Raw genomic sequence first — 27,980 nt, forward strand, 5'->3', positions numbered from 1 at the left:
GGGGCAGGTAGTGGAAAGTATAGCTAGGTGGGGAGACTTGTGAGCCAAGTTTCAGTAAAAGCCACAATGTCAATGCAATCATCCACAATAAGGTCGTGGATGGCAAGGGCCTTGTTCGCAAGTGAACAAACATTTTAGCAGAGTCCGAAGCGGTACGGTGGGTGGGATAAGTGGGACAGGAAGCAGTTTGGCAATATTATCTCCCAGTAGGCCTGCTATGCCAGAAGGTTGGTGAAAGAGGAAGGCAGAGCAGTTGGAGTTGCTGCTTGTAAGAAGGCAACATAGGTCCCTCGAGAGTGTTGTTGTATCCAGATTGTTTTGGGGACTAATATTTTCAGACTTTGACTTATCCACTGCAAATAAAGAATTACATGTGAACACAATGACTGCCTGCTAAAGCTGGTTTGGGATACCAGCTATGGCATGATTCTTTTCTACAACCCATAGTATCCATCAGAACGTAGGCAGACAGGACACTATGACCCTATTATTCAACAAACAGTTGATGTCTTCCTTCAGGGGTGAGAAGTTCAGCCTTTCTTGTTAAATTGCTAAACTGTGATTATTGTCACTTTGCTCTGATTGAATAGTTTAAATACCTGACTGAACAAATCACACTGCTTCTGGTGGAGTTCGATATATTCAGAACTGATGACACGCAGAATCCATCCTCTCCCTCCATCCCAACAATAAATTTTGGAGAAGTATAAACCAGGATACCCAATTCTGTGGTGCTGTTGGGTGAATTTCTTCAGGGCTTCTCCTGCTCTGCCGCCATAACATCGGCGGAAGTTACAGCTGCGGAACGGGAGAAACCCCCAGGTGCTTCCCGGTGGGCACTATGGTACATCGTGAATAGATATTTTTTCTCTTTGCATTTAAGACATGTTTGCAGACACCTGCTCAGTGGTTAAATTTTTATCAGGTCCAACAAGGTAAGGTGTTAAAAAAGGCTCTGACGGTCTCATCAGTGTTACATTTCGGTAGGAAGAACAAGGAGAGGCAATATAAACTAGAGGGCACAACTCTAAAAGGGATACAGGAACAGAGAGATCTGGGGGTATATGTGCACAAATCGTTGAAGGTGGCAGGGCAGGTTGAGAAAGTGGTTAAAAAAGCATATGGGATCCTGGGCTTTATAAATAGAGGCATAGAGTACAAAAGTATGGAAGTCATGATGAACCTTTATCAAACATTGGTTCGGCCACAACTGGAGTATTGTGTCCAGTTCTGGGCACCGCACTTCAGGAAAGATGTGAAGGCCTTAGAAAGGGTGCAGAAGAGATTTACTTGAATGATTCCAGGGATGAGGGACTTCAGTTATGTGGATAGACTGGAGAAGCTGGGGTTGTTCTCCTTGGAACAGAGACGGTTGCGAGGAGATTTGATAGAGGTATTCAAAATCATGAAGGGTCCAGACAGAGTAGATAGAGAGAAACTGTTCCCATTAGCGGAAGGGTCAAGGACCAGAGGACATAGATTTAAGGTGATTGGCAAAAAAACCAAAGGTGACATGAGGAAAAACTTTTTTACACAGCGAGTAGTTAGGATCTGGAATGCACTGCCCAAAAGGGGTGGTGGAGGCAGATTCAATCATGGCCTTCAAAAGGGAACTGGATAAGTACTTGAAAGGAAAAAAATTGCAGGGCTAGTGTGGAAAGGGTGGGGGAGTGGGACTAGCTGGATTGCTCTTGCATAGAGCCAGCATGGACTCAATGGGTCAAATGGCCTCATTTCATGCTGTAACCTTTCCATGATTCTATGATCATTGAGAAAAATCCGAAGACACATAGAAGCAGTGTGGGGTAACGCCATCCATTGATTCTTGCTGGGTTCCAGCAATCTGTCGCTTTACAGCAGGTTAACATGGTCCTGACCAGGAGCTGATCCCTTCTTGGTCATTTCCAACTGTACAAGTTTGCAGCTTCAGTTCTACAGTGGATTTAAATCCTCATCACTTAAACATGCTCCCCCTATGGGACATGTGTCGGTGAGTGTCCTACAAGATGTTTGGGTGATGTGCCTGTCATGATTGAATAGCTGCTAGTGTGTGTGACCTGTGAGTTGTGGGTTTGCGGCTTGCAACAGTGGCAATGTGTGAGGGTGATTAGAAGAGTTGAGTACTGATTGAAAGAGTTTGTTGGTATGTGGGTGATGGGGGGTGTAATGCTTGGAGCAGTTGATATGAGACGTCACTTGCCAGTTGACCTTGCTCACCTTGACCACTCGTGTCAAAGCATTGAACTTCTTCCTGCACTGTATCCATGTTTGTGGTGCTATGCGCCTGGCATTGACTTCATCCCCTACAGCCTCCCACTGCCTCGGGAGCATATGTCTGGAGGGCCTCTTGCCCCCTGCAGATATAGGATGCCCCTTTTTCTGTCTAACTCTTGCACTAAGGCCTCCAGTGCATCATCAGAGAACCTTGGTGCACGCTCTCTCCCAGGCCTTGTACAAACTCAGATCGACAGATCGGTGAGGTCTGGTGTGTAGATTGGAGGATGTGGGATTTAGTAGTGCGCAATCTTTATTCAACGTTTTAACATTACTCAAAAGTTTGTAAACATAGGGACGGGACCTGCATCTGTGTTTTACTTGTGCGATGTCTGATCTCTGTCCATATTCAGTGCGGACCCGTATCTTATACTTTGCAAATAAGTGGTGCAGGCTGCCTTTAAGTGGTGCCTAGCCACTCGTGATATCTGGGCCCCCTGCTGGTGAGCAGCCACTCAACAACACAGGTAGGCCTGGCTGCTCACAGCAATCATGTAAATCATCAGGCTGCACGAATGTTACGTGCTTCTGCATCTCAACGACTGGGTACGAGTTAATCGCATACCTTGACCCCCATACCTGGTTTCGGGGGATTTCCAATATAATCCCCAGTATTTTCTTTGGAAAACTTTTACTTGTGGTCTTTAAGGATAGAGCGTGGCAGAAGACATTCTGAAGTGGGATAAGCGTAGCACAGAAAGTAGCAAGGAAAATGACCTCTTCAGATCTAGAACACAAAAGCCTAATGTGTGTATCCTCAGCTGAATTCTGGTTTATAATTAACCACCATAAGCAAAAAGTGAGGACATGCTACCCGAGCTTGAAAAGGGAATGGGATATAAACAGAATTTTCAATTATTTTTCATTTCATTCATACAATCTTTGCTTTCTCTTCCAACTCCTGTTTACATTCCGATTCACACATGCTGTCCCCTACACTGTCTTTCTTTTTTTGTTTTTCTCGTCTCCTCAAGCATTGACTCTCTTGCTGAATTATGGTTCCATGGACAGTGGTTGCCCTCCTTGACCTCACCAAGTGACCATTGTTCACGTGTGAACCCAGATGGTGAATGTTTGCAGGCTTTTTGACTGTGGAAGACATCGCAGCCAAGCCTGATACTGTTCTCACCCAACATTTATCCACACACACACACACACACACACACACACTTCCATCAGGGAATTGCTGGATTGATTTAGCTGTTTTTTATTCTCTATCCCAGGGGCACTGACCAATCTTAGGACCTGTACCCTTGCTCCTGCTGAGATCAGTTAACCCAACAAAGACTGGGCATCAGATCTGGGATCTTCCTGGCCTTTATGACTCAAAGATGATGGCCAAAGTTTTCTACTGCGATTTAATGACTCTATCTGCCATTTTCTTCCGGTTCACTTCACTCATCTTAGCCTTTTTACTTTATTCCATTTGCCCCAATTGTTTGTTCTGACCTCAAGGGGCACTGTCTTTATGAAAAGGAGGTTTGCAAATCTTCTTTCTTTGATTTACAAATGCACGATGACATAATGCAGATAGGAAGTATTGCCTCTTCAGGACAATGCCATCCTAACGAAAATAACACACACCTTTCCTTGTTCTTCTCCCTCCACAAAGGGATGGTGTTTTCCATGAAGACAGCATGGAGATCATTTCCCGAGTACTTGATGGCGGTGGGGAACCTTGCCCTTGATTTTCCAACATGCGCCACTGACAGGCGAGCTCCTCCAGCACCAGGGTGTACTTGGGAAATTACCCATGGAAAATTAGTTGGTGCACAGGCTCCCAACCTGCTATGCATTGGTCGATTGCATTTTGCCACATTGAACGTCTCAAGCCACCGCACTTGATGATATCGGCGCTCGCCATTGTATTATTGGCTCCATTTTGGCATTGAGGACAGACCATTAAATGTTCCCGAATGGCAGTAGGGCTCACTGAGATAATAAACGGAGTGCATTTGGTTGCAAGTATATCTTAAGCTCTTCCTGTCAACTGTTGATATTTTTTGACTGACCCAGTAATTGTGCCTGTAAAAAATGAACAGTTATATTATTGCTGAGGTGCATCTATCCAGAGGTCTACAAGAAATCTGCACATTATTTGGAGAGTTTGCAGGAAATAGTAGGAAATGTGGACTGGGATATCCCACCCTCCCCTCTTCATTTTCTGGATGGAACTGGGAGAGACGGTGGAAAATTGGACTCTGTTGTGTTGCCGCCCATTGTTCCACTCATTACTTCCGCTGGATGCTAGGTGAATGGAGCACTGTTCTTCAACATGTCTGCCCATATGAAGGCAGGTGTATCGAAATTATGTTTAAACGACAGAAAGACATAATTTGATGTATTTTCCATCACTAGACCTACCTCGATGCTGGATGCATGGGATACCTGTTCATTGCTATGTTGGCGGAAGGGCAATTCAAATTTAAAATACAGAAAACCTGTGCAGTGGACTGGAGAGTGATCGATTGTACAGACCGCGCGCGGCACCAGATTCATAAAATTTCAAAAAGCCATTTTACCAGTTTCACCAGCAGCTGTGAGGCTGCCGACCATCCAGCACTGGAGCAGGCTTTCGAGGTCTGCAGCAGAAGTCGCCGTCCCCGCTACTGGCGGTTTCCTCGGCAAAGGTCGGAGAGCCCACCAAAAATATTTAAATGACCCCCAAGGCCAGGGTCAGGGGTGCATCTTTATAGCGGCTGTAGTTTTTTTTGCTTTCAAAAGGGAACTGGATAAGTACTTGAAAGGGAAAAGCTTGCAGGGCTACGGGGATAGGGCGGGGGACTAGCTGGATCGCTCTTGCATAGAGCCGGCATGGACTCGATGGGCCGAATGGCCTCCTTCTGTACTATAACCTTTCTATGATTCTATGAATAGAAAACATCAGTAAAATTATTCTTTAAAAGTGGCTGCATTTGACGGAAGGATTAGAGGAGACGTGAGGAAAAACTTTTTTACCCAGGGGGTGGTGGGTGTATGGAATTCGCTGCCCGAATTGGTGGTAGAGGCAGGGACCCTCAACTCTTTTAAAAAGTACCTGGACTTGCACCTAAAGTGCTGTAAGCTGCAGGGCTACGGACCGGGTGCTGGAAGGTGGGATTAGAATGGGCACCTGGTTGTTCTTCGAGCCGGCGCGGACACGATGGGCAGAATGGCCCCCTTCTGTGCTATATCTTTTCTATGGTTCTATTTTCTACTTTGGCAGGAAAGCTTCCTCTGGGAAGCTGGGAACTATTTAGGAATATTAGTCAGTGGTGGAGAAAGCAAAAAAATGTCGAATGCAATGAGGCAATTTCACTTATTGTGCCTATTCCTTCCTCACATCAGGTATATCATTGCCCTATCAGGGCTAAGCAATAAAATAGTTCAGTATATTACCTGGAATTGGAATAGGTTTAAAAATTAACCATTATGGTATTTAATTATGGGCAGCTCTAAGGATCTATGCCCGGTTGTTTAAAAGCAAATGGCTGAGTTCTCAAATTCCATTTCTGGGATTAAAATTTGTACGAGCTGAGCTGGCAGGAGTTCAGTTGTGCTCTATATTTTTCATATCTATTTCTATGTACAAAATTTTCTCAAAATAAGACCATGACAAAGTCCTGTGAACTTTGCACTCCGATGTTTGGATATTCATTACAACCAGGACATATATCTATCAACCTTTGACATGCCAACGTATCCTATGTGTCCCTTTGCGGGTGCATTTTGGTTGCTGCTCCAGATCTGAACCCATCACTGCTATCCCCATGTTTTTTCTCTTCTCTCTATTCCTCTTGGGCCCTTCTCTCCTGATTCCTCTGTTTCCTGTCACTGGGCTAAATTTTCAGCCCTTCTGCCTGGTAGAAACAGAGCCAGAGTGCCCTGAAAGTGATGGACAAAGACCTACTGCCCCATTGGCATTGCTGCTGCCGCCATGGTAATGTTCACCGGGGCCTACTGCTGGGCAGCTGGAGCGACCCCGGACTCTGGCAGTAAGCCCATTTAAGGTGGAAGTTGGGGTCGGATGACGTCAATAGGATCCCGATAGCCATTTTTGGACTGAGCTGGGTGGAACATGTGCAGGTGGCTGTGCACACTGTGACCAGCATCAGATGGCAGTTCAGCTGCAAAGGATCCAAAACATGAAACAACGGGGAGAAAATGCAAAGATAGGAAGGAATAAGATGAATAATACATTTGTAAGATTCTGTTCATATTCCACTTCATTTTCATCTATCCTTTAGCTCTGCAAGTTCACTTGTTGTTGCGCACTGGTCAAAATGGTTATAAACTAATTTATAAATTCTGTCAAACCCACTCACTTCAGCATCCAGAGATCTAAAAGAATAATTTTTCTTGTGCTCTCTGTTCTATTCTTTTAAAGTATCTCCTGCTTAACTATCTGTAAAGAACATTAGTGAAAGAATTACTTGGAAAATAAAAATACTTTTAAACATTTAAATGGACCAAGTACAAGAGTCAACATCTTGAATTGATCTGGAGCCCTTTTTGTCTTTACTGTGCTACTTTCTGTTGATAAGTAAAGTGTCCTGTAACTTATTTATATCTAATTACATTGCAATTCCAAAAATGTTGAAAGTTCATGTTTTTGTGATCAAAGGCCTAACATACTTAAACTGCTGTAGAATTGCTGCTGAAAACCGGTGATTAGAACAAACTCAGAGGGATTTACTTCTGTTTAGTACCATGTCATCATGCTGGAGAACTACAGGCTGCTGGAATGGAGCACAAAGTAATACATGGTTTTACCCCACGGTCCTTCTGTGTGTTTTTGGATTTTTCTCAAAGATGAGGCCGATAGATTCATTTTTTGTGGCTTATCTAATTGGACCTGATAAAAATTTAACCGTTGAGCAGGTATGTGTCTATAAACACTTCTTATCTGCAAAGTTAAGCAACGTAGTCATTTTTGTTGCACAAATATCATTAACATAATACAGTAACATAATTTTTATGATTTCCATCCAAGAAGTGTTTCATTAAGAAAGTGTAGAATAGAGAGATGTGTATAATAGTGGCCATTAGGGAGAGCTATAGCTTGCAGCTTTCTGTATAAAAAAAGTGAAAAAAAAGTTTGAAGGAAAATAGATGAAAGTATTTCTGAAGGTTTATTAATGATTGGGAAAAAAATCTCTAAATTCAGTTTATTCAAAATATCAAATGTGGGCACCGATGAAACTTTATGTTTTGAATAAATTGAATTTACTGAGAATTGTTTTTCCAATCACCAACAAACTTTCAAAATACCTTTCATCTGTTTTTCTTCAAACATCTTTAATTATTGTTGCTGTTAATTCTGAATGGCCTTTGTAGGGCTTGAGGGCAGACATTACTTTTTCATGATGAGACGATTACTTGCTGTCACAGCATTCAGTTTTACTGACCCCCTTAGTTTGCAAAAAGAAGAAAGCTGCAAGATCCAGTTCAGTGAGTGTAAAACCCTCATCCTACAGATCACAAGCATTTGATTGAAGTCTGTAGCAGTGTGTGAACCTGATATGAAAAACGATGTACTCCATCCATAAACTACAGTGCCGAATGATCATTTCCTGTAACTGGAATGAATGCCTTTAAAAGGGTTTTAAGGGTTTACTCAGTGCAGATACAGATCTTCATGAAAAACTATCTGACAAATCTTTTTTACATTCTTTTGTCAAATATATTATGCGTTGATGTATTACACATTTCCTAGGCCGATGACAATCCCTGTACTACCACCCTCTGGGTTTTAGCGCTCAACTAATTAGGATCCACAGGTACGCTGACAACACCCATCTCCAACTCTCCATTACCTCTCCTAATCCCTCCAGTGCATTTGTGTTGTTAGACTTTTTGTCCAACATCCAGTCTTGGATGAGCCACAATTTCTCCCAGCTAAACACTGGGGAGACCAAAGCCATTGTCTTCAGCCCCGACCACAAACTCTGTATTCTTGCCACCGACTCCGTTCCTCTCCCCTCCACTGTCTTAGGTTGAACCAGACTGTTTGCAACCTCAGCATCCTATTTGATCCCGAGCTGAGTTTCTGACTTCAAATCCTCTTCCTCATAAAAGATGTAACTTTTTCCTTCTTTTAACTAACTCTCTTAGAAGTGTAGTAAACAGTGAGGAGGATAGTAATAGATTTCAAGAGGACACAGAAGGACTGGTGGAATGGGCGGACACGTGGCAGATGAAATTTGATGCAGAGAAGTGCAAAGTGATGCATTTTGGCAGGAAGAATGAGGAGAGGCAATATAAACTAAATGGTGCAAATCTAAAGGGGGTGCAGGAACGGAGAGACCTGGGAGTAAATGTGCACAAATCTTTAAAGGTGGCCAGACAGGTTGAGAAAGCGGTTAAAAAAGCATACGGGATCCTGGGCATTATAAATAGAGGCATAGAGATCAAAAGCAAGGAAGTTATGTTGTACCTTTATAAAACACTGGTTCTACCACAACTGGAGTATTGTGTCCAATTCTGGGCACCGCACTTTAGGAAGGATGTGAAGGCCTTAGAGAGGGTGCAGAAGAGATTTAGTAGAATGGTTCCAGGGATGAGGGACTTCAGTTACATGGATAGAATGGAGAAGCTGGGGTTGTTCTCCTTAGAGCAGAGAAGGTTAAGAGGAGATTTGATAGAAATGTTCAAAATCATGAAGGGTTTAGATAAAGTAAATAAAGAGAAACTGTTCCCATTGGCAGAAGGGTTGAGAACCAGAGGACACAGATTTGGAGTGATTGGCAAAAGAACCAAAGACAACATGAGGAAAAACCTTTTTACACAGCGAGTAGTTATGATCTGGAATGCGCTGCCTGAAAGGGTGGTGGAAGCAGATTCAATCGAGGCTTTCAAAAAGGAATCGAATAAATACTTGAAGGGAAAAAATTTGCTGGGCTATGGGGAAAGAACGGGAGAATGGGACTAACTGGATTGCTCTTACAAAGAGCCGGCATGGGCTCGATGGTTACAGCACAGAAGGAGGCCATTCAGCCCATTCTATGATTCTAGGTTAATTAAGTTCTGGAATGCTTCAGAAACATTTATCTATAAGTCAAAACACCCACTCTGTCTAGTTTACTGGCAAGGTCACTTTTGAAATATTGGGTATTTGATGCCAATTAATAATTTTCCTGATGCAGCGAGGAGTCATGATTTAGAATGCGCTGTGTGAAAGGGTGGTGGAAGCACGTTCAATTGTAGCTTTCAAAAAGGAATTGGATAAATACTTGAAAGTAAAAAATTTTCAGGGTTACAGGGAAAGAGCAGGGGAATGGGACTAACTGGATTGCTCTTACAAAGAGCCGGCACGGGCTCAATGGGCCGAAAGGCCTCCTTCTGTGCTGTAACCATTCTATAATTCGGTTGATGCTGCTATATTTCCTCTTATACCATATGCCTGAATTTTTCTAATAAGCCTCTGGTGCGACACCTTATAATGTCTTCTGAAAATCTGAATACACTATATCCATCAAATATCATGCCCTCAGCTCTGGAATTCCCGCCCTAAACATCTCTGCCTCTCGACCTCTCTTTCCTCCTTTAAGGCGCTTCTTAAAATCTACTTCTTTGACCAAGCTTTTGGTCACCTGTCCTAATATCCTTATGTGGCTCGGTGTCAAATTTTGTTTGATAATGCTCCTGTAAACGCCTTGGGACATTTTACTATGTTAAAGGCACTATATAAATGCAAATAGTTGTTGTGTAAGTTGCCACATTTGAATGCTTTATTGTTTCTTGTTTCTAGGCATAGTTGTTATTTATATTTTTATTTTGTGTATTTTTTTCTTTTTAATGTAACCGTGTACTTATTTTTCCATTCGCTTTCAGGTTATGAATGAAATATTGCCTATATGGACATACTCTTGCTTGGTAATGTTAATTCCTGTCTTCTTGCTCACAGATTATTTAAGACATAAACCAGTCATAGTTTTTCATGGACTTATCGCAACTATTGATTTGATTATATTCATCTTTGGACAAGGAGTTTTGATCTTGCAGTTTATGTTGTTTGCCTATGGCATTGTGACTGCCACTGAAGTGGCTTATTACTCTTATATTTATAGTGTTGTTAGTTCTGAGCACTATCAAAAAGTGACGAGTTACTGTCGGAGTGTCACACTGGTTGCATACACCCTGGGTTCAGTTCTGGGACAAGTTTTAGTCTCTGTTGGGAATGTCTCTTATTTCTATCTGATTGTGATTTCACTGGCTTCAGTGTCTGTAGCTTTCCTATCTTCCATTGCCCTGCCAATGCCCAAGAGAAGCATGTTTTTCCACAGGAAAGACACTGAAGAGGTCCAAGTCTCACCATCAACTGAAGATGTCATGTCAAAGTCTGAAAATATTAGTCCCCAAAACAATCCAGATGCAACAACGTTCTCACAGTCACCTGTGATGTCTGATGGAGAGGTGTTTAAACAGGATGTTGATGGCCTGGTAAAGGCAACAGATCATCATAGCACGTTAAAAGTGTTGCTCCAACTGTGGTCTGATTTCAAAGACTGCTACTCCTCTTCACGTCTACTCTACTGGTCCATTTGGTGGGTGTTGGCCACTTGTGGCTATTATCAAAGTGTGACTTATGTGCAAGTGCTGTGGGATCATGTTGAGCCATCGCAAAATACTCTGGTGTATAATGGTGGTGCAGAAGCACTGTCGAACCTTATGGGTAAGTTAAATAACAATCATCCTCTTTATAATTAAAATAACCAACTATTGATATAATAGCTTTCTCCTCTCTGATGTCATCGTAAGTGAGAGTGGTGAAGGGAAGAGAGGCTGTAGTGAAAGTCATAAAAGAGAGGCAATATGCTGTAAAAGCATCAGCAAAGGTGCACGAGGTAGGTTCAGGGGAGTCCTGAGGTAATACTAAACCAAAAAAGCACTGGGAGACTGGTGGTAGTATACCATCCAAGTACCAGCCAAACAGCAGGCAGTCTTGATTAGCTTATCATGTGAAATGAGTCACCCTTTCATAACAAATTAGAAGAATACCAGACAGAAAAGGGCAACTATCAGAATCAAACTATCCAGTGGTGCAAATGGAATAATGTAAAGAAGCAGAATGTTCTGTTAAAGCAGTGGTTTAACATTCAGATATTTTCTGGTTGTATCAAATTGATTGCAGGGTAAAACAAAGTACAGCAACATCTGAAGCTGAGACTATTCACTTGTATTAGAAACAACTAATATTTAACCCATACCATATCATAGTGACGTTTACTCATCTGGGTGCCATTGAGTTCAGTAGATCACTGATGAGTTTACACATTTCAAGCCTTAAGCTCAAGTTTAACTGTTGTTTTACTGTCATTTTCATGTTTTGATGATGTTTACACATCAGGAATTTACCAAATTATGTCTATGATGTAATCAAGTCAATCAACAGACTGTGGGCTTTTGATTGGCAAAAAAAATCATGAAAAATGCTATTTCTAGCCAATAAACATTTGCAAATCGTTTCCATTTCCAAAACTGATAGAACTAGCCAAGAAAAGGGGCTTAAAAGAATTAGAGAACAAGCTTAGACTAGTCAGGATTAGGTCAAACAAAATTTTTTAAATTAAAATCAAATTATGAGAGAGGAGAGGAAGAGAAGGACAGACAGAAATATAGGGGGTAATTTTCAACATCACCACCTGGGCAGTTTAATATTTTGATTTCTGTATAAAATTTTGTTTTAAGCGTTTATTTTAGTTATTCAGAGTTAATAATACACTAGTAAACCTTTATTAGTGTGACACTAATGTTTCCTTCAGTAAGGAATCTTATAACACCAGGTTATAGTCCAACAGTTTTATTTGAAAATCACAAGCTTTCGGAGGCTTTCTCCTTCGTCAGGTGAAGTGTGGGATTCCTTGAAGGTTACCGCATTTATGTGGAGATGCCGGTGATGGACTGGGGTTGACAATTGTAAACAATTTTACAACACTAAGTTATAGTCCAGCAATTTTATTTTAAATTCACAAGCTTTCGGAGGCTTCCTCCTTCCTCAGGTGAACGAAACTGAGGAAGGAGGAAGCCTCCGAAAGCTTGTGAATTTAAAATAAAATTGCTGGACTATAACTTGGTGTTGTAAAATTGTTTACAACCGCATTTATAGTTAGTGATAAATAGTCAGACTACAAACGCGGTAACCTTCAAGGAATCCCACACTTCGCCCGACGAAGGAGAAAGCCTCCGAAAGCTTGTGATTTTCAAATAAAACTGTTGGACTATAACCTGGTGTTGTAAGATTCCTTACATTTGTCAACCCCAGTCCATCACCGGCATCTCCACATCATGTTTCCTTCAGTGTTAATGTATGAACTGAAAACGTAAGTCCAGGAAGGCTGGAGTTTCCCTGTGTCTGTTGGCAGTTGAAGGTTACCAGTAGTTCATTTTACCCATGATTGTTCAGTATTATTAAGGACCTTTTAAAGTCCACTTTAATTTCTGATTTAAAAGCCCATGAGGTAGAAATTTGCCTAGCCCCGTTTTCAGGCCCAGACTCGACCCTGCAGGGGCGACGTGTACACAAAGCAAGAGACCCATGGATCAATTGAAATTGTTCCTCGGGCGTCAACTGCAAACTTGAGACTGTGCCTCCACAGGCAGCTTGCCGCAAGGGAGAAACCAATTTTGGGCTGCCTGCCTTGCAGACACCAGTCTTCAGGTAAGTCCGGTGAGGGGGATTGAAGTGGGCTGGGGGGGGTGGAGAATCGCAAATCCTGGCTCCATAGGAATGTGTTTTTGAAAAGAAATTCAAAAATTTACCTTTGGTTGATGGTTGTTGGAGCCACTGAAGAGTCCTGGCTCCACTCATGAGGTGACCAATTGGTGATGTATTAACATATTCAAGGGGCCTAATGCCTGTTTTAGGTGTCCACCCGAGATGCCTAAAAATATGGGTGTCATGAATTTGGCAGTGGGATCAATTCCTTCACAGATTGGGTGCAGGCCATCCCACTGCTAACTCGATATGTTTAAATATTAATTAACTGGATTGTGCAATATATATTTTTGTCCTATCTCCTGGCAGGTTATGACACATCAGGGAAAGTTAGAGCTCACTCTAGATATGCAGTGAACACTTTTTTTGACCAGGTGCAGGGGTTCCTCTAGATTTTATCTGTAAGGCAGCTACCTACGTCTGTGTTCATGCATTTGTGAAGAAGTAATGCCTTGACCTGTATCTAGAGGATAACAAGGCCTTAGCTTTGCTTCAAGTTAGCCTGAAGATGAAGTCTTCAGAGATACACCTCCAGCTTTCTGTATTACTTTGGTATCTTTACAGATTGTGTCCTAGACACTGATTGAATAGCAGAAAAATAATAATTGTCATAGATACAATTTTCCTAATTTTTGGTTGAAGTTCAACCTCCATCTACAAAACGCTCTTCTGGACTACGGCGTGTTTCTGTTTCTGACACGGCATAACTTGGAGCTGTGCATCGCTAGTTTTAAATGGTGGTTTATCTTTTTTAATTATTTACTACCATTATTGGAACTTGTTTTACACCAAATTATATTGTTGCTGACATGTTTCATTGTCTATGCTGGTCTCATAAGTCTTGAAGTTGCCTCCTCTTGGCAAAGAAAGTCCCAAAATGATACTGGGGAAGTTCACTTGATGTCAGAGGTGCCATTTTCTTAGTGATCCTGCTTATGAGATTTTTGTTTTTTGATTTAGAACAGAGAAAATTTCAGATTGTAGGTGGAGACTTAAAACAAATCTATGGCAAATAATCTACCATTAGTTAATATAGGTAAGAAAGAAGGGATGAAAATGATCCTATAAACTACTCATTTGACTTCTGGTTGTGATTAGATGACTCGAGTGTTGCTTCTCATTCTGTTCTTCAGGTGCTGCTACCTCCTTTGCCGTGGGTTATATAAAGTTGGATTTTGCAATCTGGGGAGAACTAGCACTGGGCATCTTTTCAGCAGTGAATAGCAGTGCTTTATATGCCATGGCTTTGTCAAACAATATCTGGGTTTGTTACACTTGTTATGTTGTGTTCAAGGGCTCCTACATGATGCTGATTACCATAGCAACGTGAGTATGATACTGTAACTCTACCTTTGCAGAGTTACTTTTAATTAAAGAATATCACAAAATAATGATTTTAACAAAAAGTCAGAGTAAGAAAAGAATCTAACCCACAGATTCTTTATTGAACTGCTTTTCACTGAATTGAGAGACTGTCCTTATGAACAAAATACTTAACACTATCAGAGCCTGGGACTTGTTATTCAAAGGAGGAAATTCCACCCAAAAAGTCAAGATTTTACTTTTTGTCCCAGCCCAGTCAATTGATTTATTTTAAATCCCTCTTTTCTTGCAAATCCAATTTTACAGAGTAAAAATGTTACATTTTCAGATTATACCTCAGTTATGCTGAATTTAACCATTGGTAATCTGTCAAAAGTAAGGCATTGGCATTTGAATTCCTCCTATCACTATTACATGGAAAATTTCAACTGCAGAAAACTGATTTCAAGTGATGTGTGATATGTGGTACTAGAAAGAAAAATCCTATTTTCTTCAAATGAGACTGTTTTGTAAGCCCTGGGAACATATAGTGTATACACCCTCACTTGTAAATCTCTCTAAATGGACAGGGTTAGATTTATGCAATTAGCCAGAGAGTGGATTGGCTCTGTTGCAAGTATGCAATTATTTATATGATCTAATATATATTAGCTTCAAAGTTCATATGGACAAATCTAACATTTTTTAATATCCTTAAAAAATGAAGAGTTAAAATATAAAAAAACTTTTCTAAATTAAGGTTTCAGATAGCATTTCACCTGAGCACAGCACACTATGCTCTAGTGTTTGGAGCAAACACCGCTTTGGCCAAGCTTCTTCAAAGCATCCTGACCATTGTTGTAGTTGATTCAAGAGGCCTTGGTTTGGACATTATCACCCAGGTGAATTCAATATATCTACATTATATATTCAATATATGTACATTATATATATATATTCAAACATGTGTACTTGCTTCCAATTGGTGCCTCATCAGAATCATTGCTTCATTCAGTTGTGATTGTGGGTTATTTATTATTATTTGGATCAAACATTTTTAAAGCTCTGGCACTTCCATTACTCTTATACATTTTTTTGAAATCATTGCACAGAAGAATTAAAGATCTATGCAAGTAGGCAGAGTTTGTAAAGTTGTGAGGAAAAACTTGTTGCTCAATTGGGCAGAATCACATGTAGCCTGCTGGGGATCTAGGCAATATCAGATTGAACCTGTTGCACAACACAACACTGACATCGGGACTTGGCAAGCACCTGGCAGTGCCATCTGGTTCCTGCTCAGTCTTGGGGATAGTGCCATCTACAGACTACGTGGCAATGAAAGCACGATATAGAATTAGCTTAGACTGAAACAGCATCTCCAGCAAACTGGAGAGGGAATAATAAAGATGCTGTTTCACCAAATAATATCCTGCCCTTAAATGTTACAGAAAATAAGTGAACTCTAAACTTTACATTGAACAAATTTTTTCAAGGTCCAGAGTAACCAGGAACAAACTGAATGTTTGGTTTTATTTTTGCAGGTTCTTATTTCTGGGAGTTACTTTGCAGTAATAGCAGGACTTTTCTTCATCAGAGGAATCTACATTTTTATTCAAACTGGATGGAAAGGAGACAAATGGGGGTCGGAGGTCATCAAGGGAAATACCTCAGTATCCAGAAATGATATAGAAATTACAGAACAATTCTGAAGATTTTTAATATGAAGCAGAAAATCTTTCAACATTTGTTTTTATTTTTCATCAATCCTTATCAAAAGATGTGCTGTAGTAGAGGGGGAAGGGCAAAATTAATTAGAGGGGAGGGAAATTCTGTCATTTTGGGAAATCAGGAGATAAGTCACTCACCACAGAATACCCAGCCTCTGACCTGCTCTTGTAGCCACAGTATTTATGTGGTCCAGTTAAATTTCTGGTTAATGTGACCCCAGGATGTTCATGGTGGGGGATTTGCTGATGGTAATGCTATTGAATGTCAAAGGGAGGTGTGGTTAGACTCTATCTCGTTGGTGGTGGTCATTGCCTGGCGCAAATTTTACTTGCCACTTATCAGCCCAAGCCTTGATGTTGTCCAGGTCTTGCTGCATTTGGGCACGGACTGCTTCATTATCTGAGGGGATGCGAATGGAACTGAACACTTTGCAATCATTAACGAGCATCCCCACTTCTGACCTTATGATGGAGGGCCGATCATTGATGAAGCAGCTGAAGATGGTTGGGCCAAGGACACTGCCCTGAGGAACTCCTGGGGCCGAGATGATTGGCCTCCAACAACCATTACTACCTTCCTTTGTGCTAGATATGACTCCAGCCACTGGAGAGTTTTCCCTGATTCCCATTGACTTCAATTTTACTAGGGCTCCTTGGTGCCACACTCGGTCAAATGCTGCCTTGATGTCAAGGGCAGTCACTTTCACCTCACCTCTGGAATTCAGCTCTTTAGTCCATGTTTGGACCAAGGCTGAAATGAGGTCTGGAGCCGAGTGGTCCTGGCGGAACCCAGACGGAGCATCGGTGAGCAGGTGGCGCTTGTTAGCACTGTCGACGACAGCGTCCATCACTTTGCTGATGATTGCGAGTAGACTGATGGGGTGGTAATTAGCCAGATTGGATTTGTCCTGCTTTTTGTGGACAGGACATACCTGGGCACTAGGTAGACTAGATAAATATTTTTAATGGGAGAATATAGAAGTGTATGGGGACAGGGAAAGGAAATGGAATTGGACTAGATACACTCACTTGAAAAGCTAGCATGGGCACAGATGCAATGAGCTGAATTGCCTCTTTCTGTACTATAATTTTTATGGTTTCATATGTAATAAACAACAATGCAACAAGGGCAATAACACAATGACTATGTTTAAAATAAATCGCCACAGACATTTTTACTAATACTGTATTTATTTTGTCACTTGCAAACTCTGTAGCAAAACATGATCTCCTTTATTAGGTAGAGGTGCAGTTTTCTACATACTCAGAATATAAATAAGAGAATTTTCCTGAGAAAGAAAAACCCCATTATTTTTAGTCACTGAATTAATAAAACTTCTAGTTTAATTTTTAAAACCAGAACTTAAAGGCCAATGTTGTCATAGTGATTTCATCCTTATAGAGACAGCAATCTTATTGATGAATCTTTTTGCTCAGTAACATTTCACATTAACATAAATGTGTTAAATTATGCACAAATAGCTAAATTTCTAAGAAAAAATATGTACAGTTCTACAGAACAATGAAAGGTAGGATTTGCAATAACTTAACATTAGCCCATTTCAATATACATGATACGGCTACATCTTGAACCTTCTGCCAAATAACGGTTAAATAAAGGACATGAGGGAAGTCCCTCCTTTCTGCATATATTACCCTGTTTTATACAAAATACAGGCTTTAGAGACTCTTGTGTGTAAAGCTAAGATCAGTGAACAACACAACTGTGCAAGAGGTCTGGAGACGTCACGCAGCAACAGCACAGTCCTGACAGGTACCAATCGGGCTATAAGAACGGGTTAGTTGAAGAGCTTCCTGTTGGAAACTGCCCCATTGGAGCTCCAGCCTGTGGGGAGGAGAGTGAAAAAAGGACAATGAATATGTGTTGCTTTTAATTAATGCGCACAGAACAGTTTACTTAAAAATGAATTGCAAGATTCAGAGTAAACACATCAGAACATCCTCCAAGAATCTCTTTCAACAAAAGTGCCAGAGTTGGCCATAAGCCATATGCATGTGTACAGCTTGTTCCATTTTTCTAAGTACTCTCCAAAATAAATGCAACACCTCAATACTTGACAAATACCTTTCCTCACAGTACCTCCACCCTCACACCTCAAAGCAGCCTCACCTGTATCAACAGACTGCTTCATCTTCATTGCCACCACCATAAATATTGTAAAATTATATTCACAATTTGCTGCAGATTTCTTTTAAACAATGTAGCTAATTTGAAGTTAACTGAACATTTGTAGAAAATGTGTGAAATTTAACGACAGATTGCTGTGCAAGCTGCACAGAATATGGTCACAGCACATATAACTGGGATAACTCACTGACCTAAGATCCCTTAAAAACTTTACGAAGCCATTGGAATTCATATTTTTAGACCAAAGGAACCTCATGAGCCAACGGAAGATACTGTGAAGGATGGGGAAAAGTAAGGGCCCAGTTAAGTGGTTCATGGGTTCAAGCCCCACTGCAGGATTGGAGCACCTAATGGGTACGGTAGCACAGTGGTTATGTTACTGGACTAGTAATCCAGAGGCCTGGACTAATAATCCAGAGACATGAATTCAAATCCTGACATAGCAGCTGGGGAATTTAAATTCAATTAATTAAATAAAATCTGGAATTAAAAAAAAACTAGTATCAGTAATGGTGACCATGAAACTACTGGATTGTCGTAAAAACCCATCTGGTTCACTAATGTCCTTTAGGGAAGGAAACCTGCCGTCCTTACCCGGTCTGGCCCATATGTGACTCCGGATGAGCAATGTGGTTCTTAATCGCCCTCTGAAATGGCCTAGCAAGCCACTCAGTTTTCAAGAAGGTGGCTCACCACCACCTTCTCAAGGGCAATTAGGGATGGGCAATAAATGCTGGCCTTGCCAGCGACGCCCACATCCCATGAACGCATAAAAAAAACCTAATCTAGGCTGACACTTCAGTGTAGAACTGAGGGGGTGCCATTTTGTTGGAGGCCTCAGCTACTTGTTTAGGTGGATGTAAAAGATCCCATGGCACTATTTGAAGAGCCTCAGGTGAGTTCTTGGCCAATATTCCCCCCTCAACCTACTCGGTCAAAAAATAGATTTGCTGTTTATGGGATCTTGCTGTATACAAACTGGCTGCCATATTTGTCTGCTTAACAGTTGTGACTACATTTCAATAGTAATTCACTGGCTGTGAAGAGCTCTGGGAAATCGTGAGGATATGAAAGGCAGTAAATGAAGTTCTTTATTTCTTAAGAAATAGATGGAAGAGCTGGCATTTTGTTGGGAGGTGGAGTGCAGGGTCAGGGGCAGTAGCTACAATATGGATGGCCCTAACTTTGGACATAAAGGCCATGTGTTTCTTGCATTTTTGAGTCCAAGGTGAGGATAATCATAGAATCATAGCAAGTTACGGCACAGAAAGAGGCCAATCGGCTCATTGTGCCTACGCTGGCCGAAAAAGAGCTATCCAACTTAATCCCACTTTCCAGCACTTGGTCCATAGTCCTGTAGGTTACGGCACTTCAAGTGCACATCCAAGTACTTTTTAAATGAGTTGAGGGTTTCTGCCTCTACCACCCTTTCAAGCAGTGAGTTCCAGACCCCAACCACCATCTGGGTGAAACAAATTTCTCCTCAGCTCCCATCTAATCCTTTGATCAATTACTTTAAATCTATGCCCCCTGGTCATAGGTAAGGACAGCTGAGGCTAATGGCGGCTAACAGGAATATGGAGTTGTTTCTATTCTAGGTTCATCTTGGGAGTATTAAGCAGTTTTGGGAAGGTGTATAGTGCCACGGTACAACTTGAGGTGATCCAGCCAGAGCTGTCAGAGGGGATTAGGGTGGGGTTCCATAGAGACAGTTGAAGAGAAGAGTTTGGAGGAGATTTTTGAAAATGAAGAAACAAGAAATTGCCTACTGTTCGAGGAGAAGTTTTTTGCAGGGATACAAGACTAGAGGAAATCATTAAAAAAAACTTTAAAAAAAGTTACCAGAAATGGGTTACTAGATACTGTAGATGCTCCCATTGGCTGACCATACAGCATGATCATCGACTTTGGTTGTCCAAATGTACCAAAACCTCCACCTGAAGAAAAAGAGGCAACAGATTAACAAGAGTGGAGCTTATAATAGGAAAATAAAGAAACCATAGGTTGACAAGAAGCTGTATTGGTATTACCAACTCGTGGCTGTGGAAAGGCCAAATGCTGAGGAAAGGTCGCAGGGCCTGTTAAAACTGGCTGCTGAAAACCACCACTGAAGCTGGTGGGAAGAGTATATCCGGCTGGAGTGGCAAACCCTGTGGGCATGCTCATTGATGCTGTTCCAAAGCTTACTGTTAGAGAGAAAAGAAAAAATTAAATTCAAATTAATGGATAGTTCAAAAATACTCACTTTACAGCATACAGAACCCTTTATAGTGGACACTTCTTTCTTAGGCACTTAAAAGGGACTGCAACCATAATGCTGAGGATGGGCATGGATGTTGATTCTGTTACAAATACAGCATGTACTCAACACAATATGTTGAGCTACTAAAGAGACCATATAACAATGTGATATCGTTTTTGAAAGATCCATCTTAAATACACATTAAAATGGCAACATTTTAAAATATTTACTACAGGAAGTATGAGCACTCAAGCTATCAAATAAGTCAAATCTCTGATATTTAAAAACTTTCAGATAATAAACTTTTCTCTTATAAGTGCAGTAACACGATGGGTACCAATGAGCATCAAACCATTTTTACATTTTTAAAGTTATTTTCTTTGCCTTGAAACATGGGTACAGTAGTGTAGTGGTTATGTTACTGGACTAGTAATCCAGAGTCCTGGGCTAATAATCCAGTGAAATTGAACTCAGTTTAAAAAAATCAGGAAATAGAAAGCTGGTATAAGTAAAAGTGACCATGAAGCTATTGGATTGTCGCAAAAACCCAACTAGTTCACTAATGTCCTTTAGGGAGTGAAACCTACTGTTCTTACATGGTCTGGCCTATATGTGATTCTAGTTCCAAATTGGGACAATTGGCTCTTAACTACACTCTGAAGTGTATTAAACCACCACAAAGTATAACAAGGTGGAGGCCCACCGCCATTTTCACAGGGCAACTAAGGATGGGCAATAAATGCCAGGCTTGCCAGCAGCGCCCACATCCCGAAAACAAATAGAAGAAAAACCTCCTTAATGTGCTGGATAAAGTCATCAGATAAGTCATTTAACTAAGTATCAAACAAAATGCTGGCACCTACCAAAGTGAGCCTGTGGAAATGCTCGAGTGTGCAGAATTCCTAAAAGCCCTCAAGGACAGCCACAAAAAGTTACAGAAAAGACGTAATTATTTACCATCCTTAAGACCGCCATTTGCATGCAGTGAGTTAAACAAACACACCGCTCTAGAAAAATGGGGTTTCACAGAAGCCAGCTCTTCAATTAACCACCGACACCAGGACTTTAAAATTATAATTTACCAAAAGACTGGAGCCTATTTTTAAATTAGAAGATTCACTTTGCCCCATTAAACATGTACATTTTGAGCCACAGACTTCCTTCTTTCAATTTACAAGCTGTGATGATTAGAGACAACATTAAAGCAATATAACCTTAATTAAGTTCCTTAGGCTCTTAAAAGTTGTCAGTAGCCCAGGAGTTATGCCAGATTTTAAAAGAAACACAGTTTATATAAATTCTTGATGTCTCAGATGCTTTCCATGCAGAAAAGATTTAAGGGCATTTAAAAGCAGTGGCCAGGTGAAGGGCTCTGGCATGGCAATACATGATGTTGTGAAGCAATAGAACATAATCTTAAATGAGAATTCTCCCATGGCGAGTACCTGATAATTAACCATTTGACTGCTTATGGGTCCAGATGAATGGCCATCACCTCAAACCAGATGTTGTTGCAAGCTTTTAGCTTACACATTCAGTAACACTGAAAGAAATATTATTACAGTAATAAAGCTACTCCAATTTTTAGTCCTGATGAAAGATCCACAACCGAAATGTGAACTTGGCAGTTCTCTCCACATATGCTGCCTGACTTGCTCTGGCCTAGGGAGGTGAACACCCAGTCAGCTTTCCCATTTCTCATCAGTATGTGATGGTCCTTGCTGGAAATGTGTACCAGTGGTTAGGATCAGGCTCAACTTTGATACCCTCCACAGTCAAACAGCCGATGAACAATCAGTTTCTGCATTTACATAGGAGTGAGGCACCAGAAGTCTGCTGGCAGCTGAGGAACTGTACCACAGCATGATTCAGTATTTGCAGGATAGGAATGGAGGAAACTAGAGGGAGGGAAATCCCTCTGTTCTGTAGCCCATTAGCTTATTTAGTCCAGAACAAATGCCATTTTACCTCCTTTATACTGGTCTTCTAGCTGCATAGCTTGGTATCATCAGCAAGTTTTAAATTACAAGTAGTACTCTCTCAAAAAGAACTACAAATAGTATGAACAAGACTGCGAGAATTGGCAGTCACTGCCCTCAGGCTAAGTTTTCACCATTTATCACTGTGTACTTCCTATTGTGAAACTAGTTTTCAATCCAGCTAGATTTGCCATTAACTTCACGAGCTTCAACCTTTCTAAAAAACTGCATATGTGGAACTTCATCAAATATTTTTTGAAAATGCAAGTAAATTATATCCAGTGATTTAATTACCTCTTCAAAGAGATCCATCGGATTACTAAGATGTGACTCACTGCTTCTAAATCCAAATTGAAAACCCCTTTAGGCTTCTGTGCTTTTTAGATATGGACTGATAACTGGTCTCTGATTTCATGTCAATGTTTATCTTTTTTGGCATCCTCCAGTTCTCAGGCACAGCTCCTACGTTTATGGAATTCCTAAAATATTAAACAGGTCAGGAGTGCAATGGAATAGTCGAGTCATGAAGTGCCAAAGGCACAGATGAGGATTTCAGCGGCAGATGGGCTGAGGTAGGGGTAAAGGTGGGTGCTGCTCCAGAGGTGGAAGTAGGTGTTTTTTTTGTGTCAGAGAGGATATGGGATCGGAAGCTCAGATTGCAAACAGTTTAGTTCGACCTGAGACAATGGCAGAGAAGGGGGAACGGGAATGGTGACGAGGGTACGGATTTGTGGTGGTGGGGGCCGAAGATGATGGCTTTAGTCTTTCCGATGTTTAACTGGAGGGAATTGCGGGTCGTCGGACAAGTAGTCTGACAACAGAGGCAGCGGAGGGGTCGAGAGAGTTGGGTGTTGTCAGTGTACCCGTGGAACCTGACCCCATGCCTCCGGATGATATCACCAAGGAGCAGCATGCAGATAAGGAAGAGGAGAAGGCCAAGGATACATCCTTGTGGGACTCAAGAGGTAACGGTGCAGGGGCAGGATAAGAAGCCATTGCTGCAGATTCTCTGACTATGACTGCGTAAAGTGGAACCAAGCAAGGGTAGTCCCACTGAGCTGGACAACAGATGAGAAGCAGTGGAGGAAGACGGTGTGGTTGACCATATCAAAGGTTGAGAAGGAAGAAGAGATGTAGTGTACCAGTCACACTCACAGAAGATGTCTTTGTGACTTTAATAAGGGCTGTTTTAGTGCCGTGGTAGGGGCAGAAGCCTGATTGGATAGTCAAACGTGGAGTTACGGGAAATATGAGCACAGATTTGGGAGGTTACAACATGTTCAAGGACTTTGGTAAGGAAAGGGAGGTTGGAGATGGGGCAATAGTTTGCAAGGACAAGGTCCGAGGGTGGGTTCTTGTGAGGAGGGGGTGATGATGGCGGGTTTGAAAGTGAGGGGGCACAGTACCTGAAGAGAGGGAACCATTCACAATGTCTGCTAGCAAGACGGTCAGGAAGGGAAGTTGGGTGATCAGCATTTTAGTGGGAATGGAGTCAAGAACACAGGAGGTGGGTCTCGTGGGCAACATGAGCTCAGAGAGGGCATAAGGGGTGGTAGTAGAGAAACTAGAAAAAGATGCAGATTCAATGCTGGGGCAGGGGAAACCTTGGGGGATGTTTGACTTGATGTGCATGGGGAAGGAAGGAAGGATTCGGCAGAAATAGCTGAAGGATTGGTCTCAATCTTCATGACAAAGTTTGTTTAAGTCTTCATATTTTTCATGTCAATTAAAAACAAGAAAATGAAACCTTTTACGTTCTTCTCACTTAATCCCCACCAGAGCTCTTCTCATAGGTTCAATGCTTGCTTTCCCAAAGTTGTGATGTGGAGATGCCGGTGATGGACTGGGGTTGACAATTGTAAACTGTGGACTGCTAAACACTTAAAAAAAATACAGCATATGTTCTTGTACTTTGCATCGTGTTTTGTTTAGAATTGGTAATTGATTACCTCTATGAAGACACCTTGTACTTTCACCCACCGTTTAATTTGTCCCTGTCCTGCGTACTTTTACTCGCCTCTGGTCTGACTACTTCAACACTGGGACATTGAAATTTCCTATTATAAGAACATACATGACAGGAAAAAACTCCCCAGTCCATTTGGCCATCCCAAAAACTAATACCAATCACCCTTCCTCCCTCAGATATCCACCCAATTCTCCCTTAATTATCACAAGATTTAGTATATTGTGATTCTCTGAAGCTTGTATTACATGCCTATACAGCTTCGAATCTTTCTGTTTAGCAATTGTTATTTTGTTGCCCTTATTGTTAATTTCTATTCCGATTGCTCCAGCTGTTATATCATCCCTTACCAATAATGACACTACTTCACCCAGCTTCACAATCTATCTTTGAAAGACATTTTATGCTCTCAGCTCTAGCTCAAGTCCATCTTCTGCTCAGAGCATAAAACCTAGGAAAGTACACAACAGGAAACGACTGCAGTCCATCTGGTGGGTCCAAAGAAACTAACTTTCAATCGGCCACTCCCTCAAATCCAATTCTCCTTTAATTTTTTCTACATTAGCCTTCACTGCCATCCTGGGTAGTCCACTCCACACATTTACCTCGTTCTGCATAAGCAGTTAAATCTAAACAATCTGTGCACCCTCCCTCTTTTCTGTTTGTGCACATATCCCCAGGTTCTAGAACTTGTGACAATCTCAAACATATTATTGGTGTTTAAACAAAACACTTTTTAAATTAGGAGTCTGCAGGTCATTCATAATAGTTTTAGTTGAAAACATAATTCAACTTTTGAAAAGTAGGTCAAGGCCAGACATGAAACAGGATAAAAATACGATCAGTTCCCTAGGCACTCACCCCTCATTACCCTCTGTAAAGATTTGCTACAAATGGATTGGTCTCCATATTATAAAAAGGATATAGAGGCACTGCAGAAGGTGCAAAAAAGATTTACTAGGATGATACCAGAAATGAGAGATTTTACCTATCAGGAAAGATTGAGCAAGCTGGGGCTCTTTTCTCCGGAAAAAAGACTGAGGGGTGACCAGATAGAGGTCTTTAAGATTATGAAAGGGTTTGGTAGGGTAGACGTGAAGATATTTCCACTTGTGGGGAAGACCAGAACTATGGGTCATAAATATAAGATAGTCACTAATAAATCCAATCATGAATTCAGGACAATCTTCTTTACCCAGAGAGTGGTTAGAATGTGGAACTCGCTACCACAAGGAGTAGTTGAGGCGACTGGCATAGATGCATTTAACGGGAAGCTAGATAAGCAAGAGGGAAAAAGGAATAGTTGGATATGCTGATCGGGTTAGATGAAGTAGGGAGGGAGGAGGCTCATGTGGAGCATAAACACCGGCATGGATCTGTTGGGCCAAATGGCCTGCTTCTGTGCTGTACATTCTATGTAATTCCATGTCATATATTCCAAGCCACTGGTTCTGTGAAAGAAATACAGCCGCCTGGATGGGGACTTGTGGTTACGGTAATAGGTTAGAATATTATGACAATTCCACCCAAAATGGTGCCAGATTTCAAGTCCATTACGACTATTTCAATAATGCTATTTATGAAGCGATGAAATAGTAGAGTTGTTATTGTAGACAAACCTGTATGAACAAAATTCTGTGCCTAAAACTTTTCAAAAATACCTTCAGCGAAAGGCGAACAGTGCTCTCACCACCTCCCATCATGAATGGCCAGTTTGTTTACATCAGGAACTTCTGCCTTGCAAATCATAAATTGCTGACAATGCCTTTTTCATTGTTCCCCTGGCTTCACTACAATGCATGCACTTCAATAGAGGTTACACGTATGGACATGTCACACGACAAACACAAATGTGCTTCAGTCAAGTCTCCACAAAGGCTCATTATCCATACCTGCAGTTCTTCCATTGGTCTGGAATGGGTTTGTGGCAGCAGTTGCTGGCAGAACAGGAGCTGCTACAAATGGATTGGTTGATGCTGAAAAAGCACAATACCAGGAATAGCTCATTAAAGTATAAAAATAAATGTCATTTGAAGTGTCAGATTAGGAATGTCCAAAGGACAGTTAGTCATTTTTGCCACTGAAAAATGACCAACTGTCCATTAACCAGTGACCACTTTTTTTGATCACAACAGATATGAAACTATGTTGTTGTATTATACTGGGCTCTAAGCAGTTCTAATTTCACTTAGAAAAACCTTTGAATGAACAGGCGAAATCCAAATAAGAGCACTTCCATTTTAGTGACCACAGTACAATCATGCTTACCTGCAACTGTTGGGTGTAATCTGCTAAAAATCCATGATGTCCATCAACAGGTCTACAATTTTCTCACAAACACAATAATTTTCAATAGACTCAATCATAACAAAATTTTACATATGCCATTTCTTGTCAATTGGCCGTGATATGTTGTGTCTAAAACAGGATTAAGTAAAGCATTTAGGGGCAGTGCACAAGTTCACAATGACATGGAATGACGCCTCCTCCCTTCCTGGCCCCCACACTTTGAGCAGATTCTAAATAATTGCACAGAACTCGCTCTGATTCTCTTGGATTATATTTTGCTGTCTAGTCCATCTCTGTCTGACACTCTCTCTCTCTAGCATTGGCAGCTCTGTTCACTTCCCACTGGCTCTCCACCATTCACAGTGCCCTTGTCTGTCTATCAACTCCACTAAAAGTGGAAAAGAAACGTCTTTACTCTGAATCCACCAATTCTTACGTGGAGTATGCTGTTGTCCCAATCTTGCAGAAGCAGTGATCCTCACCTAGTGGCACCCTGTCCCTTCTGATTGGCTACAAAATGAAAAACTTCAACAATTTGTAAATCTTGCTACTGACACTTGTGCAATTATGTGGCCTATCTTTATAGGCACGGTATATATTGAAATACAGATTTTCTCTCCTTATCCTTCTCTTCTGAAGGTGATGATGAAAATGTAACTGTTTCCATTCCATGTTCATGGCTAGATAATGAATGTTAGCAAATCTATCCTTCCCCAGGCCAGTAATCATGCTTTACCTGAGATTGGCCAATTTACCACAAACCAAGGATTTGAACCTGGGCAGGACTGAACCATAGACCTTTCTGGTTTCTACGACTCACTAACAAACACATCACACAGTGCTTTTACTTACTGAATCACAGGCTACATACTTTGCTATTGTAATACACATCAAGCTTTACTGTATACTCTACATTATCTTGTTTACTTACTATATAATATATATTTTTTATTTCTACATTATGGCTTGAATATAACAGACACCATAAACTGGGCCTGGTTGAAATCCAAGATGGCTACAGTAGCACACTGATTTTCTTCTAACCACAACAAGAATCTCTCAGTTGATGAAAGTTTACAACTAAATTTTCGCTATCTAAAGCTCAAGTTTTAAAAAAGTAAAAATGGGAAAATGAAACCCCAAGAAGCCCTGTTATTCTTGGGTTAGTTCCAAATCTTGGCCATGCCATTAAAGCAAAAGCAAACCCTCCACACAGCAAAGCGAGGAGAAAAATTGGTAAGTCGACTCCAAGTCATTCTTAAAGCAGACAGATAATGATTAGCATTGGCAAAGGTCAAAGAGCAGGTTGCCTGCTTACCCTCAACCAACATTTGGCACATGCTATGGGGAGAATAA

The 27,980-nt window shown here is 41.2% G+C and overlaps 2 protein-coding genes across 8 annotated transcripts in view; one reads left to right on the forward strand and one right to left on the reverse strand.

The window, feature by feature from the left end:
- Positions 1–6,887: 6,887 nt before the first annotated feature.
- Positions 6,888–17,181, forward strand: LOC137331351 (thiamine transporter 2-like). Of its 3 annotated transcripts, XM_067995094.1 has the most exons (6): positions 7,065–7,134; positions 7,970–8,033; positions 10,087–10,927; positions 14,104–14,296; positions 15,033–15,174; positions 15,814–17,181. In XM_067995094.1, the coding sequence occupies exons 3-6, from the start codon at positions 10,090–10,092 to the stop codon at positions 15,979–15,981; spliced, it is 1,341 nt and encodes a 446-aa protein (XP_067851195.1). In that variant the 5' UTR covers positions 7,065–7,134; positions 7,970–8,033; positions 10,087–10,089; the 3' UTR covers positions 15,982–17,181. The 3 variants fall into 3 exon arrangements, with proteins under 3 accessions (XP_067851193.1, XP_067851194.1, XP_067851195.1); XM_067995092.1 differs by lacking the exon at positions 7,970–8,033 and having other exon boundaries at positions 6,888–7,134; XM_067995093.1 differs by lacking the exons at positions 7,065–7,134; positions 7,970–8,033 and adding an exon at positions 6,950–7,009.
- A 7-nt stretch (positions 17,182–17,188) lies between these two features.
- The window catches only part of agfg1a (ArfGAP with FG repeats 1a), a 62,729-nt gene continuing 51,937 nt past the window's right edge, over positions 17,189–27,980 (reverse strand). For 4 of the 5 annotated variants that reach the window (XM_067995086.1, XM_067995087.1, XM_067995089.1 and 1 more), the window contains 4 exons: positions 26,228–26,311; positions 20,179–20,334; positions 19,991–20,085; positions 17,189–17,845 (listed from right to left, as the gene is read on the reverse strand). In XM_067995086.1, coding sequence (XP_067851187.1) covers positions 17,786–17,845; positions 19,991–20,085; positions 20,179–20,334; positions 26,228–26,311 — 395 coding nt within the window. In that variant the 3' untranslated portion in view covers positions 17,189–17,785. Of the gene's footprint in view, positions 17,846–19,990; positions 20,086–20,178; positions 20,335–26,227; positions 26,312–27,980 lie in introns of those variants that run through there. The other variant, XR_010965431.1, reaches the window with a different exon arrangement.

Source organism: Heptranchias perlo, chromosome 13, assembly GCF_035084215.1.
Source record: "Heptranchias perlo isolate sHepPer1 chromosome 13, sHepPer1.hap1, whole genome shotgun sequence".
Taxonomy (NCBI): Eukaryota; Metazoa; Chordata; class Chondrichthyes; order Hexanchiformes; family Hexanchidae; genus Heptranchias; species Heptranchias perlo.

Coding starts and splice junctions, on each gene's coding strand:
- LOC137331351 (XM_067995092.1), top strand. CDS start 6,964: ATGTCATCATGCTGGAGAACTACAGGCTGCTGGAATGGAGCACAAAGT. Junction 7,135..10,086: donor AAAATTTAACCGTTGAGCAG/GTATGTGTCTAT, acceptor ATTCGCTTTCAG/GTTATGAATGAAATATTGCC. Junction 15,175..15,813: donor GTTTGGACATTATCACCCAG/GTGAATTCAATA, acceptor TTATTTTTGCAG/GTTCTTATTTCTGGGAGTTA.